This window comes from Ammospiza caudacuta, chromosome 1 (genome assembly GCF_027887145.1).
Source record: "Ammospiza caudacuta isolate bAmmCau1 chromosome 1, bAmmCau1.pri, whole genome shotgun sequence".
Classification (NCBI taxonomy): Eukaryota; Metazoa; Chordata; class Aves; order Passeriformes; family Passerellidae; genus Ammospiza; species Ammospiza caudacuta.
Window position 1 is genome coordinate 107069440 of NC_080593.1, and position 16988 is coordinate 107086427.

The following is a 16988-nucleotide window of genomic DNA, read 5'->3' on the forward strand; positions in this document are numbered from 1 at the left end:
GCACACATACCGACGGTTGCTGTAGTACGTAAATCCTACAAAGGGAAGCTGGTTGCCCACAAATGCTTTTGGTATGGGAAATGTTTCTTCCTCTCCTTTGTCTTCTTCCAGATCATCAAAATTACTAGTGTCAATGTCACTACTTAAGTCAGGCACAACTGGTGCTACAGCTAGAAAAAATGCAAAATAGTACGATAATAATCAGTTCATCACTCAAGTCACTAAGAAAATTTTGCTTGGTACAAAATAAATAAAACTGTAAACTCCTTTAAACAAAATACACCAGTCCTTTTGCTAACATGATACATAGGTAAACCAGACCATTATTTCTGAAAAAAGCACTATACTTACTGTCTCTGAGTGTTTCCCAAGCCCACTGATCATTTTTGAAGAAAAGGTGCCGTTTAATTTCTTCTACACCATTTCGTCCTAGCCTCACTTCCCTGTTGAAGAGTGTTTTGGTTAAACACATGAGATTCCATACATTATTCTGAAGGAAAGACTCACTTAAAGCATAACCTAACAACAGAGACAATAAAATACCTCTCAAGCTACGGTAAAATGTACACGTAACTCAAATGTTTTCATAAGAAGAGCTCTATATGAGCAGAGCAGCTACATTTCAGACACAGCCTGGTTTTAACTTTTGTCTATTAGAAGCTCTGCTGTTTCTGTTTCCACTATCATGGACAGCTCAGGCAATTGCCAAGTTGTTACACTGTACTCCTGCCCAGGCACTAAGAACTTCACCTCTCCTGAGCAGTTTAAAAATGCACACAAAACAAGTACTTGTTTTTTCCAACATGACAAGAAATACTCTTAATGAAGGCTTATTTTCATTATGAATAAAATATAAACCTTACCTATCAGTTAAAAAGGCACAAATGAGGTTTTTTGCCTCTTTAGAAATGTCACTGTCATCAGGGAAAGTAAGGGAGTTCTTATGGTTCATAATCTTACTGTACGTTCCAACCAAAGAATCTGCATAAAAAGGTGTATCACCTGAAAAAGCAGAACAAACATTAAAAAGCAGATCAAAATTATTGTATTTTGAATTAAATATCTGAATTACATACACAACAATGTATGCAACCAAGTGAAAAAGAGGCAAGGACAAATGTTTGAGAATTCTGTCAGAATTTTTCTAAAATATATTCTGTAAATGCCAGGATCTGTAAACCACAGCTCATGCCAGAAGAGCTGTAATGTTAAAAACAAGAGTGATTTTAACATGGGAGTCCAGTTAAGTAGTGCAGTCAATTCTGATGATCCTACTACTCACCTACAAGCATCTCATACAAGAAGACTCCAACTGACCACCAGTCACATTCCCGCCCATAGTAACCATCCCCTCCCTGGGACTTCAATACTTCAGGAGAGATGTAGTCTGGTGTTCCCACAGCCGTGTCACATCGTACCATTCCTTCCTACAAAACACAGGAAAACAGCCAGGCCCAAATATAAGTTCAAAAATTCCCAGTAAGTTCCATGAGCTTATGCAGCCTAAGCAACATCAACAGATCCACATAAAATTCTGTCAACAAACATTCCTGTTTAATTTTTTTTTTATATATATTTTTGAAGTCTAAGCTGCTAAGCTACAACAAAGCACTAGATCTGTCAAACACAATGGAAGTTGCTTTGAAAACCTCAGTTAGTATCCAAGAAGTAATCAGAATTGTATCTAGGCCCTGCACACACCACACAGCCACTCATGCCAGTATAAATTTGTCATTTGCTGACAGGATGTACTGTAAACAGTGAAAGTTCCTCTGTTAGCATAAATGGGTCAACATCAGGGATTTTGATAACAGGAACAGCTGAACTGCAAGTTTCTGGCCTCTGACCCAAGATACTGAATGCTAGGAAGACTAAAGGTAGATAAGGCTTTGAAAATCTATGTAGAGACCTCAAAACAGGCAACATGAGAAGAACATTTGATGTTCCTCACACCCTTGAGAAAGTGCTTGCAGAACTGAGATCAGTCACACTGGAGCTGACATCCAGAATGCTGAAGGTGTAACCACACACCCTTTTCCAGTGCCATTCAGGCACTCCTGAAATAATCCCATGCCATTCCTAGAAATGGATCGGTGGAAAAACTGGCATAAAAATACATAATTAAGCAAATAAAATTTAGTACTGCATATGCAGTAAATGCTAAATTAAGCTCCTATGCTGAGCAGTTTTTCTTCTAGAGAATAGCCTTTCGCTTTCAAAAGAATAGAGGAACCCAGACTAGGCTCAAAACTACTAGGGTTTTTACACATAGCCTGCACTTGGTTTTCATTGGTGCCTTTTATTTAGCAGCTAAGTACAGTAACTTACTCGGATCTCCTGGAATAGGATTGCACATATTACACCAACTCTACTACCTACCATGTACTTCAGATTTCCAAATATGTTTTCCTCAAATATATGTGCAGGCTTACAAACCAGGCAGTTTTGTGTAGGGAACAACAGAGCTATACAGGACATGAATACTGTTGTTGAATTTTTATTTTTTTTTAATGACCTCAGAATGCATTTTTAAAAATAAATAATTCTATCACATCGGTTTCCCTCAGATTTGTCCTCAGGCTATATCAGCAATGGCTAATAAGTAAAACTGGTATTAAGCAACTGGCATGTCAGTTTTGATTCTTTAATTTCTGGCACACTACGTAAAAATAATCTCATTTCTTTGCATTAACTTTTCATACCAAAATACTTTAAAAAATTACCCTGAGCATCTAAATACAATCAAAAGCTTGACTTCAGAAAAGAAAAAAAATTCAGAAAAATTCTTCTCTAAAAAACAGTACTTGAAGAACCATTTCTGCACTTTGCATTGTCACTGAATAAGATGCATGAATCACAGAATCATAGAATTATTTGGGTTAGAAGGGACCTTAAAGATCATATCTAGTTCCTTTCACTAGGCCATGAAGAACAATAAGAGAACAGAGTACTCTCTTCTCATTTAGCTTAAAACTTTTCAGTATCTTTTCTTTTCACTTTCAAGTATGTTTTCCTTTCACAAACATAAAAGTCAAATCACAAACATATTATTTAAAATACATTAACCTTATAAAAAATATATTTACCTTGTTCATCTTCATACAAGTACCAAAATCTGCTAATTTTAAATGACCAGCTTTATCTAGCAGCATATTATCAGGCTTCACATCTCTGAAAGAAAAATATGTATTTTAAAAAGTAAACTAAACATTCAATTTATTAAATTTAACTTATGAACACAATGGAAGTCAACTGCTTTTCAGATGCAACATTTTATGGAAAAACAGCAACATTAAAGCACCACTATTGCCTCCACTTTTTTTTGCTTTCTCTAAGTATCATGACCAACAGAGACTGCTGAACAACAACATTTTTTACAATTAGAACATTTAAGTTACCAAATTTAATAGATCTGGACACTAATCTTGAACTTCAAGTTCCTAAAAAACATTCACTGATTATGTCAAACAGGCATTGAAAATATAGCTTCATTTCTGTACCACTTCTATTTCAAGGGAACAACTGAATGCCATTTTCAAAATTCTATTATTCAAATATTTTCCCATGACTGAAGAGGAATATTAACTTATAGCACTGTCCAAGTACTTCCACTACAGAATTTTCATAAAGTAACTGGTCAAGTGTAGCATGTTGATGTCATTCAACATACTGAAGCAGAATAGCAGTAAAAATCAATTACCAAGATAGCATAACACAAATTTCAGGAGAAAGTGTATTTCAGAGTTCTCAAAGGAGAACTCTGGCCATAACTGTCAGATGAAATGTAGTGCAAATGTACCAGTACATTCACAGCATAATTTTGGTTGGAAGGGATTTTTATAAGACTCTCAGTTAGCTGCCTGATCAAAGTATAGCTGCAAAGTCAGATTGGACTTCAAAGTTACATTACATTACTCAGGGTCAAATCCAGGCAAGTTTTCTTTTTTTGAGGATGAAGAATCCATTACCTTTCTCTTTTACTGTTTGACCTCCCTCATAGTGGAAAAAACAACTCCTAATGAATAGCTAGGTATTCCCCCATTGCAACTCATGTCATCCATTGCCTTTCATCTTTTCACCACGCAACTTCAAGCCTGGTCCAATTTTTTTATTAAGTTCTGCTTCCTGTCCTCCTGAACACTGTTCAAGTTGTGAACAGAGACAGTGCTGATCCTGGCACCAAACCTCTGGGGAACTACTGGTAGCTGACTGCTGCTGGACAGCACAATCTACTCAAGGAGGATCTAGACAGTTTTGCCTGTTCAAACTGCACCTTTCTAACCCAGCTACATCTACAACCTGGCTGAAGTCAAGACAAACATACTCTGCCTCATCAGTGAAGCCCACCATCTCAACACAGAAGGTAATTGCTTTGGGAAGGCATGTATTACCCTTCATAAATCCATGCAGGCTGCTCACCATCACCTCTCCACCCACATGCTTGGAAACTGTTTCCTGACAATTTAATCCAACTGCCTTTAGGCTGCCTAGCCTTCAGCTCCTCTGACTCCCTCCTCCCAGCCCTTCTTGGGGCGAGACAAGTGTGCCATTTGTTTCCTTCCAGTCATCTGGGATCTCCTAATTCCAACACACCTTCCAAGGTGACAGAGAGCAGTATCATAATGCTACTTGGCAGCTTCTTCACCACCCATGGCATGTCCCACCGTGTGCCCTGGACATGTGCATATGCAGTTTGCCCAACTGGACTCAGCTTGGTCTTCCTCTGCCAGAGCAATGCCTTCCTCTCCCAAGCTCTGCCACTGGGCACAAGACCCAAGAGGCCTGAAAGCAGACCTTATCAAAGAAGGCAGCAGCCTCAGCCATTCCCATGTCCTTTGTCACTCAGCCCCTGACCCATTAAGCAGTAGGCCCATATTTTCTTAAGTTCCTTTTTATTCATCAGAGTTGAACAGATTAACTACAAGGGAAAACAATTTTTTAAAAAAATCTCCTGGTGTCAAAATAATCTAAATTTTCATGAAAAAACCCTCTCTGTGCTGCTGGTATCTTCTAATGCCTGCTTTCTAAAGCTTGCAATACACACATACAAATGATTCATTCAGCCAGATAATTTACCCATTAGACGCAGCATAGCTCCATAATTAATGATGCTCTAGATCCTACTCGAGCAATGGATTAGTAGTTTATTTTGCTTTGTGTTAGCCTTTTTTGCAAAAGCTTACGTGTTAACACTGATCTTGTGAACAAATTACCAACTGAAAATGTATATACTGTAGTGTATACTACACACTACTCAAATTCTTCCTGTATTTTCTGTTGGAAATTTTATTCTTCTGCTCCCAGTCAATATAATTAAAAGCTAGAAACAGATACAAGTTCAAATATCAAAAAGAAAACTTCTCAACCTATCCAACAAAAGACTACATTTCACTTTAGGGCAAGTACATAATATGAAACTAATCCAAGTCCCTTTGCTCTGCATCTCAATTTTCCATCTTGCCCCTCACAAGAAAACATATGGCTGGGAGATTTTCCTCACATTGTTCACAGATTCTTGTTTAATGGGTCACTGAGGCTTCAAATGCCTAGCAGAGAATTAATTCCTAACAGTGGATACTACTGTGATCAAATTCCCTAAACAGCTTTTTCTAATCAAAGTAAAAGAACCATTTTGGGGCCAGCATCTCACACCACTTTTGTTCTTGTTACCTCTTGGTAAAGTGGGACAATTTTATTGCTCCCCAAACTGAGGAACATCAGTCCCCTGAAAACCTTTTCTTTGACTGTATCACCTCAGACTTACAGTTTCTGATGGCAACAATTTTTCAATTTCTAATATGGAATAATTATGGAATAACGATAAAGAAGTAGTATCTTGAATTTTAAAACTGCCTAAACTGAAGTAACTCTGGCAGCATCAGGAAATAAACAACCCTGTGTAATATCTTTTTCTTTCTCACCTGTGTATAAAACCCATTGAGTGAATTGCATCTAATGCAAGTACAACTTCAGCAGTATAAAATCTTGCCCATTTCTCTGGAACATCGTAGTTACTCATTAAATTCACCAGGTCCCCACCAGGCATGTATTCCATCACCATGTACAGGTAACGGTCATCTTGGAATGCGTAAAATAACTGCAGAAAAGCAAAACCAAAAAATAAGCCAGTTATGTTCTTTGCTTGTTGGCAAATCAAAGGCATTTCTGTGCAAGCTGATTTCCAAAGTAATAGAATTGCTACAATAACTTCACCAACTCTGCATCATTCAGCAAACCTCCTAAAAAGAAGTTAACCTCCAGAGCCAGATCCTCCATCCCCTTATATTACCCTGGAAAAAGTAGAGTTCTGGTTACAAATTATGATTAGTGAATTTGCTAAAATCAATTTTGAGATAATTTCAAAGAAAGCTCATTACATTTAGACAAATGCTTTTTCTTTCTCTCTGGGATGTTAGTGCACCCATATACAAAGACAAAATTACTCTGTTGCAAACATCTGCCCCATTCTATTTGTATTATCAGTAAATGTTTATTTTTCTATTGTCAACATTTATTTATTATATAGAAAATGAGCCTAAACTTTAAACAATAAAAATATTTCCTTTAAAGTTGCCAGCCCTCTGCTCAACATGAGTAGTGCAAGCAGATTTTTCTTTACTTAAAATTAGATGAAATTCCTAAGTTTTATTCTGCACAATCACACCCAGACAGATAGTAAAGCAGTTACCCATTTGACTTGGGTAAATCTTGAATGAGTTTGTGTCATTCCAGCCTAACAGAAGAATTTATATGCTTAAGGGTAAGAACAGTTTAAATTAACAAGATGACATGTGCACACACAATGCTCAGTGATTGGTTCAGGCATGTTCCTCAGAACTTCAAAGGCAGCAGCGCCTCCCAAGAAACTGTCAGTGAGAACACTGAAATGGGGAAAAAATAAACAGCAGGCATAATTTGCAAAGATACACACAGAAATTAATATTTACAGAAGCTCTGTCTTAAGTACCTCTTTCTGGTATGCTTACTGGTATGCTGCATGATCCAAATAACTACTACAGAGCAGATGCACCAAAATATATCTGGCAAAGAGTTTTAATAATAAAGAGAATAGTTTATCATGTAAATGTGACAAAATACAGTTTGAAGCAAGTGTTATACCTGCTCTTTTGTATAGCATTGCTGTACAAAATTGCTATTATCTTAGTCATATACACCCTAGCAGACCAAAAAAACAGACTTCAAAATGTGTAATTCCAGGTCATGCAGTGTTGCAACCAAGCTATTCTAGAATGACAATATTTTAAAAGTAGTATCACTTTACCTGAACAACCCAGGGACTATTAGCAAAAGCCATAATATCCCTTTCTTCCCAGAAGAATGCAGAATCAGATCTTTTTATCATCTCAAATTTGCTCAGAAGTTTCATGGCATACACTCTCCTTGAGGATTTATGCCTTACCTGTGAAGACAAATGTGACACACAGAATTAGTTTGCCATATTAACACATGAAGAACATCACTGAAAATGTTACTTTTCCTGCTTTACTATTTAACACATTTTGTAAGACTCTTCACATTACTATAAAGGATTCTATACTGTACATACACAAAATAATTATATCTGACAATGCATTACTTTTAAAATACTTGCTAGAACTTTTCAACACAGAAGTCCATAGGTATAGGAGTCACATAATCTGCATGTATGTGCCTTTAAAAGGACAAATATTGGAAGTTAGTGATGTTAAATACCATAAAGTTAAAACTATAAGCATTTTCCAGAGCTCATTAGCAGATGTGTATACTTGCTGCTGTATCTCCAGTTTCTCCCACCAGCACTCGATTAAATAAAGCAGGATTAACAAGCCTGGCTGCTAACCTATCACAAACAACACACATCTCTCATCTGTGAGAACTATGTCCACAAAAATCTGGTGTAGTCCCTGAACTGGCAGAAACTCTTCTAGCCCTTAAGACTTCTTCACATGTCCATGTAAACAGTAGTGGTAAAGGCTAATTTTCTTGATTATGAGTAATACACATTCCATTTTAAGAGAGAAGACTACAATGCAAAACAAGTACTTGTGCAATTGGACAGGACTGAAAAAGGACATTTTCAAAAAACATTTTCATAAATTGTAAAGGAATAAAATTTCACTGAGCCAAAGGCTTTAATATTTAAGACTGTATCTTCTGAACACTACACTGAGAAACAGACGCATGACAAATACTACAGAATACATTCAAATGCACAAATAGAAACTCAACTTACCAACTGAACCTCCCCAAATGCCCCTCTACCGATCACCTTCACCACTTCATAATCTTCAGCTTTCATGCGCAGATCTCTCATTTTATTTACTGTGTCTTTATCTACATGGAACAAAATTTACATTTCATATATAGCCAACTTAATTAAACCCATTTGTCTAACTTCAATTTTCCATAGTTTTTATAGAAGAACTGCTGCTCAAAGAACCTACATTGCTATTGAAAAATTCTCTGCAAGAATGCATGACCTTATTCTCACAACCAGTTACCAAAACCTGATATAACCTGATGCAATGACTCTAGCGTACAATCCTACTACAGAAGATCTTAATTTAGAAATTTCGTTTAAAATAATTACCTTAAAACAAAATAAGCTATGCAAAACTTTCATATCCAGCATGATCCTGTTTGCAAGCTGATCTGTATACAAATATTATTTCTGAATAAATATGCAACACAACTGGGAAAGTGTATAAGAAAATATACTACAAGACACTTGAAAAAATATTTTTTGAAAAAAAGTTATGCCTTTCTGCACTTTCATGATTCCTAATACTCAAAAAAAGTAGATTTTAATTTAAAACATGCAGTGGGAATCACTGCAATTATTTATATAAACCTGTCATTCTATAAACTAGAATAATTTACAAAGTCCCAGTGGGCAGATATTCTAATTCTAATTCCAAATTTGGTAAAAGATTAAAACAGTCTATTTTAATCCATGTGGGTCAACACTGGCATGAGACTACGTAGAAAAGCTTCGTGCTTTAGTATTTCTAAAAGCCAGGAAGTTCTACTAAAACAGATATGCTTCTAATAAAAAAATAATGCAATGGTATTTTATTTTCAAAAATAGTATTCTAGGCCTAAAAGCAAAGTTTAGAGAGAAGTAAGGACAGGGGAAGAGAACGGAAAAGAAACAGGATATTTTAAGTTCATACACTAAAAACTGACAAAACAATTAACAGAAAATTATCATTAGATTTCTACCTACAGAGGCCCCAATCTAAAACAAAAGCTGCCTATCTACAATAAAAATTCAGTAAGATTTTATTACCTCAAGAGGAACAAACATAGTTCTGTTTGAATAAATACTCTGCAGCCTTATTATCTAATGTAAAGTAACCATTTACAATGCAGCATAGCACAGGCTTATTCCAGTAAATTATAGCAAAATTTTAAATTCTGACAAATTCTTCCACATAAGGATCAAAATATTCAGTAGTTCCAACAAATAATGCATTGCCTTATTTGCCCTGGTGACAACTGGCTTACAGAAGAGGAGGAGCAAGATTGCACAGAACTAAAATGCAGCAATTTTCATGACGGCAATTTTCTAGCTATTGCTAACTTCCTCCCTAGTAATCTCACAACAGGAGGTTCACCTCTTCTGAACAAAAAAGCTTAAACACAATATGAATCCTTTAAATGGTATTCAATCACAAGCATTGCCTTTGAACAAAGCAGAATTAAGGAAAATATATCTGAAGAGCAAGCTAAACTAAGGATTTTAAAATTATGTAAGCCAAGCTTCTGATCAGTTGCAAATTGAAATTTACTGAAATTTACTGAAAGTGAGATACACACTAACATACTAACACTCAGTTATTTTCAGAGAGCATGTTATAGTAACAAGAGTGTTGGAAATTCGACCTCCACGTTCTAGATCTGTTAAACAAGGTTTATCAGGCTGCAATAGACCTCAATAGGCAGTTCCTTATCTCCCAGGACCAGTGGAGGACCTGCCCAGTTTATGCTGTATGAACAGCTGGGGTGGCTCCCATGGCAAAATCACCCTCTCCCAACTTGCCCTGAACTTTGGGTATAGGCGCAGATGCTGCCTTGAAATAAACTGAGTCACCACTGCAAGCAGGGCTCTCAGACACCTGCAATACTCATTTCTTCATTCTGTTAATTCTATACGGTAGAGAAACAATAAGGTTCTACATTTGCAAAAATCATCCTCACAACCTCAGCCAGTAGAGGCAGATTTTGGAGGCTCCACAAATATACAATGTAAATTAGGGAGAAGTAAAGAGAGGATAAGGAGTAGTTCATAGGGCAATCAGTCTACAAAATAAAGGAAGCAAACTCCCATTTTATTTGCCATCCAGAAATTTATTTTAAATTTCTGCAATAATTCTGTGATAATTCTGCAACCAGGCAGCTGATACTGCAGAAAGATATTATAAACAGTCTCCTAATAAAATAAAATAAACATGAAATTTTAAAATTATTTTTTTAATAGAAATTCAAGGCAAACTAAGACTTCACAGTTCTCTCTAAGGCCACTACTCACACATCCACAGCTTGCTTTCATATTTCAGCAAACACTGCAAGTTAATGTTTCAAAGGCAGTTTGAAGGGAACTAATGTGTTCTGTTCTCCACCTTCAGATTACTTCAGGTCACATCTTACACAGTATATAATTTATACCTAAAAGATATTCATTATCAGGTTGTAAATGTAAAAGTTTTCTTTCACTCAGCCCCTATTGCAGAAGTGAAGCTTTTTGAGACACACTAATGATTTCACTACTCATAAAAATTACATTCAAATTATCTGTTGCAATGAGTATTTCCTTTGCCTGATACAACTTCTCTTTTCTCCAAGAGTTTCACCACACCTCCTCAGTAAATAACTGAGTATACAAAATGTGCATGTAACTCAGCATATGGTATCAATACAGTTTGAACTGTGACAAGTTAAACAGAACATTTGAGCTGAGGCTTTCAGTAACCAGCTTACGTGCAAATGAGCCATCAAAGAGATCTAGTGGACTCAAATATTCACACAAATGGAGATTAATGTAAAATAATCACCACAAATTCACTATTACAGGTTACAGTTGCACCCAGTAAACCATTTGAAAACACCGTGGAAACAAACAAAAAAACATTCCACATAAATGTCAAACCAAAGACAAAAATTATTTTAGTCAAATTATTTTGTATTAACAAAAAAACCCACTTTTATTATAGAATTGAATTGCTTAAGGCTGTAAAAATTTAACAGTATTAGTTTAATTTCAAGTTTTGCCCATTTAGTCTATAGGCAGAAACAAGTCTTCAATCAGCAAACATTTCTGCCATGATCTTCAGAATTTGCCAGTTTGGCAGCCTTCAGATTAGTGTTGATTCATAAATACCTTTTCTGGGATTTTCTTTGTCTGTATCTTGATTTTTTTTTTTTAATTATGAAAATTATGGAACTCATTTCTATTTAAAAATCAACTTTACTATTTTAAAATGTTGTTATAGGGTATAATGTGCAGGAAATCTTGCAGTGGAAAAATACAAAGTAAATGCAGAGAATTCTGCAGACACATCAGCTGCATACACAAGTAAATGCATCAGCCATGCAGTGTAAGATTTTCATTAAAAGAGACCTTTATACCAAAAAACCCAAAAGCTTACAAAATAATGCTCCAATTCTGTTAGTGAACAAATATTTAATATGATTCCATGACATTGTACACATCAATAAGCCATTTTATTGCTAATTGGTTATGATATCCTAGTACATGAAAATAGAAAACAAGTTATGGGAATCCAGGGAGTTGCCCTAACAAAGACAACAGGTCTTTCTCTTAAAAGGCTTTGTGCCACTTCAGACAAGGCCATTTACAGGGGCAACAGATTGGACATTCAATTGCTGGGGATGAGATTTGCATAGGCAGCTGTCACTGCTCAGTGGGAAATAAATAAATAAGACTCTTGCACCCAAAAACTCAGTGCACTCCAAACCCCTAGCTGCCTTTCAAATAGCTAGAACAGGTGTTTTCTTTTTGATATTACAGACTTCTGTTATTTAGTAAATTAAACATTAAATACTTACACCTGTTTAAGAAGTTATCAATGTTCTTGTTTTTTCTTAAGGCAGGAAAATCTAAGTCATATACCAAAGCATCTAATCCATCCTGAAAAAAAAAAAAAAAAAAAACAAAACAACAAGCAAAATTAAGTATTTGAAAAAATAATTACCCATGCTGCTAACTAAAGAGCCAAGTTAAAAAAAAACAGTTGTCCCTATCAATCTTCCATGCAAATGAAATCATTCACATTTATTTAATGACTGTTAGCAGTTATGTGAAGCAGCTGTTACTCCTTCACTTCCATGGGACTCATCAAAATTTAATTCCATATGCTTCTATGTATTATTACCTTAATTAGCTCCATACTTACATGAAAATAATTACTTTTTCCAAATACAAAAAAGAATAGCAGTTTTAATGAAGTTCAGTAATATTAAAAAGTCACAATGCATCACACAGTAGGCACTTGAACATGAAATGGCAACTGGCAAATAGAACAAAGATGGTAATTTAATTCACAAAATCAAACCCCTGCATTTTATCCACTGAATTCAGTGTGAATTCTCATGAACAAGATGTTGGCTTTATACACTCCTACTTAAGTCTAGAAACAAACAGCCACAAGCCCATCTGGCACTACTACCCCAGCATACATCCCTACAAACAAAGGCAAACCAAACACCATCAGGAAACCCAAACACGACAAAGAAAGAGATAGTTTTAAGGGCTTGTTAAGTGCTGTGAACTTTGGGACTTACAGTTTAAGTCTAAGTTTGTCACTAGGTATTAATGACTCCTCAGTGGGTAGCATCTTCTTGGAGAAAGACTAAACCCAGTTTTTGGGCTGAAAATCACAGATTTGGCTTTGACTTGAAAATGATCAAGGATTCTAGGAATTATGTAACAAAGAATCAAAGTGCATTAGGGAGTCCTCTCTCCCTCAGGTAAAGGTAAGTGACAACGGCAAAAACAAAGGTCCTAAAATACAAATTGATGGATGCTACCAAAGCATGCAAGAGATGTACTTGTCCATTCATAGCTAGGTGTTAATGTTACCTATTTTTAACCTGCTTGGAGTGAGATATTAGACCAGACATATCTTTGATCTGATCAGTTCAGATCTGACTAGACCTAATTTGATTGCTTTTAGCTTTTAAAAGGATTTTCCAATCCTTTTTTTCAGGATTGAAAACTGATCCATAAGTCTTTGCTAAGTATATCAAGTAACTATGCATGAACAAAAGCTAGAGCACAAGCTTTCTGAAAGCTTATTTTCCAGGAATATATAGTGGAGAACACATTTGATTTAGACTGAAATATTAGTCTTTGATCTTTCACTTCAAATTCAATTTCACCTATATTTCACCTCAGTCTTCACAACTGACTTTTAACTTTATAAAAAATCCCAAGTGCTATCAAAATCAAATTATTTCCTGGCTTGCAGTCCTCAGTTTTAAAGTTTGTGAGATAGAAATTATTTACTTCAGATATAATAAGAGTAAGCAGTAAAATCACACTAGAATTTGAACACGAGTACCTACAAGGATAATCAGAATTACTTTAAAGGCTGGCTATTATTAAAATTGTCAATTTCATACAAATATTCCATTTTTTAGCTACCTCTGCCTGCAGTGGCTCATTTTGAACTAAGAAATGCTAAAATGAAAATAACACAAATCAAAAAAAGCATTGCAGTATTTCACTTCTCTAAAATAAAGTCAGTTTTGCATCTTATGCACTAAAGGATCATCTTTTTGGACTGACACTGATGATGAAAAAAGAAAACAAATTGCAAGGAAACAACATTAAACCAGTCAGTACTAGAAATAACAGAGTAAGAGGCCAACAACAATTTGGACTCAAGGTAGATACAGAAATAAAGCTATGAAGGTAGGGTAACTAATCTGGTGAGAAATACTTTGCAAATACTACTAAAAGACACCTCTTCCAATGACACATGGTAAATATCCAGGAAATCCAGGAAAAAAATTAAATTCTCTGGTTCTGTTGAATAAATTTAAGGGTGAACCATGATAACTGCTTGCACAGCAGTACAAAGTCCACCAGCAGCTTCTGTGCATTTATCTCCATGCTGTGTGAAGCAGTAGGAAAACACCGGCTAAGAGGCTGCTGGGTCGCATCCAGTGATTTTTAAAAGCAAATTAGAGATGGCAATGAACTACCAAAATCTGGGGTTCAATCTGCTGTGAAGCCTTCCAATTTGTAGAGTCAATTGATTTGTCCAGGTCCACAACTAACACAAAACTTCCCCATGCCAAGCAGAAGCACAAAATTATCAAATCCTGGTTGGCTCTGGGGTTATGCAATTGTCTGTTTCAATTCAGGGCTTGCTTCAAAAGGCAAAATTCAGTCTTTTTCTCTATAGGAAGGGAGATTTTAAACACCAATACAAAAAATGGCAATATGTTTAAACTCGTAACATCAATCTTACTTTTGTATCATACTTTTTCTTTCAAAATACTAAAATATAAGTCCATGACTAAAGAAGCAGTAAGTACAGAAAAGGTCATGGTTTCCTTGATGTCTAAGACATGTTAGGTATTTTATTGTGTTATTCTTTAAAGTTTTAATTTAAAGATGGGGAAAAGTATACAAATTCACTTTTAACATGCAAAAGCAAATTTCAATACTGTTTAATTCAGAATTCACCATATACAAAGTTTCCTGTTCTGTTCTTAACTTTCCAGTTCTTATATATGAACTCTATCAATTAAAATACTTAACAACTCTGAAATACAGATTTAAGCTCTTGATCTTCCATTCATTTGAAATCATATTTCATGATCATGCAAACAATATCTAAGGAAGCTACATGCCAAGAATTGCTTATTTAAAAGGCTCTTCAAGAATCAGCTCCCCTTCATTACAGTATCCAGAGAATAAACTGGTTCAAAACTCCCATTAAAAAAAGGTAAGGGTGGGTGATATTCTATAATTAAGAGACTTGCAAATCCTTAACTCTCAAAACAATTCTTTTCTTCAACTGAAGTAACTTTCTGAAGAAAAAAAGACCTTGGTATTATTTTAGTGTCAGACTGCAAATATAAGACTAAGCTTGAAGCAATTTTTGGAATCATAATTAATGGAAGTAAAATACTTGGGATACCTAATGTATAACAAAAAATATGAAACAGCCTTACTTACATTAGCTAAAACAGAAGAACTTGCAAACACTACAAGCTGTCCCAGCACAAAGGGAAGCACAGAAGCACAGCTATTTTTAAATGGTATCACTAGAGGACAAATAGGGAGGAGTACACAAGCTCCAAGTGAGTCTGGTTCAAAGCGGAGTGAGTCAGAGAGAAGGGAACACACTATGGAGTTGTAGAAATAATGCCTTGCAGGGAAAGGGTTAAGTCCAAATGGACATGATCATTACCGCCAGTGGCTGCTGAGATAGCTCATCTCTCAACTTTCTTCATTCCATCTTGGTCAGTCTTTCAATATGTCATCTGACTTTTTTGCCAACACAGAAAGGAAGGGACATCACCCTTCCATCAAGACCTATAGCAGCCATGCTCTTCTCCTCTTAAAGGATGACAAGATGTCATTATAACAGGCAACCATGCACTGTATTAAACAAGACAGCCTCAATTTTATGATGGATTTTTCCTCCACTTGGATGGGTGCCATGTATGTATCTTTAAATACAGCACATTCCATACTTCTTGGAAACATATATTGTGGCTTAGAGGTATTTTCAACTAACACTACGTTCTACCTTATTTTGTCATTACAGAGCAATTTTCCTGTTAAGCTTTCAGGCCTTCAAGGGTATTTTCCTTGTAACAGTTAAATTAGATTACTAAGATAAATTATCTATACCTCCACTTACATGGTAATAGTATTTCGGAGGTGATTAAAACTTCTTTTCGGAGGGAAAAAACTTCTTTTCTAATGTTCTTCAGTCAGTTTCATGATCTGATACAGCCCTTTTCTATATCACATTCATTCAATAGTTTCATTATCTGTTTAGAAGACCTCATATCATCCTTAAATTTTAAAGAGGGCACACTAGGGAGTCATTACAACATGCAGAGTTCTTCCTTATGAAACCAACAATTCAACATACTCTGTTGGTTGAATTTTGTTCATTAATACACCGTAATTAAAAGTTTAAAAGGCATAGTTATATGGAATAAAACCAAAGGTCAGTCTAGATGCATAGACTGGCTCTGGAGATGACAGAAAGTGTGTCCAGGAAAGAGGATACGAGCAAGCACTGCTCAGCTGTATGTGTGAGCCAGAAATGGCACTGTCACAGCTAACTATGATGAAAATTTTCTAGACAACTTTTTTTTGGTGATTTTTGTCTAAATGTTTTCTCTGTTTTAGTTTCTTGCTCTTACAGTGTTGCACAGATATGAATTCCACCACCTACAGGCTATACAAAAGTGTACCTCATCTCAAGTTTACCACTCTTCAGCCAAAAAAGGGACAATGACTCTTTACCCACCTCCCTCAAGACACAGCTTTACCCACTTGCAGCATTTCACCACTGGCCAACTCTCTTCCAATTATCCTTGGATGAAAGTTTTTTCAATTCTCACCATCAGCACCCTCTGGTGATTTGTTATTTCCACCATTTACTTTATAACTGGGGCAGGGGCACATAGGGAGAAACTGCATGTTGTATTTAAGTTGTGAGCACACCCTAAGTACACAATGCATTACAACAGTTCCTGTTCTGTGCTTCATTATGTTTTCAGTTCTTCACTGAAATATCTACTTAGTTTTTTAGTCACTGTGTACTAGATTGATTCTTTCACAAAACTAGGCATTACAAATCAAAGCGAGTTCAACATAAGTAAAGATGAGAGGTTTTTCTCCCATGCACTCAATCAACATTCAAAGACTAATTTTACCTACCACTTTTAATCAGCCAGGCACAAATTATTAATTTCTTCTTTGACTTGCTAGA

General features: G+C 35.7%; 1 protein-coding gene across 2 annotated transcripts in view; it reads right to left on the bottom strand.

The window, feature by feature from the left end:
- ROCK1 (Rho associated coiled-coil containing protein kinase 1) overlaps positions 1-16988 on the bottom strand; it is an 83387-nt gene that overhangs the window by 39412 nt on the left and 26987 nt on the right. For both annotated transcript variants that reach the window (XR_009274547.1, XM_058801818.1), the window contains exons 2-10: positions 12070-12151; positions 8234-8334; positions 7283-7420; positions 5922-6097; positions 3087-3171; positions 1283-1427; positions 864-1002; positions 352-443; positions 11-170 (exon numbers count right to left, since the gene is read on the bottom strand). Coding sequence is in view for 1 of the 2 variants with exons in the window: in XM_058801818.1 (XP_058657801.1) it covers positions 11-170; positions 352-443; positions 864-1002; positions 1283-1427; positions 3087-3171; positions 5922-6097; positions 7283-7420; positions 8234-8334; positions 12070-12151 (1118 nt within the window). In the remaining variant the exon portion in view is untranslated. The remainder of the gene's footprint in view (positions 1-10; positions 171-351; positions 444-863; positions 1003-1282; positions 1428-3086; positions 3172-5921; positions 6098-7282; positions 7421-8233; positions 8335-12069; positions 12152-16988) is intronic.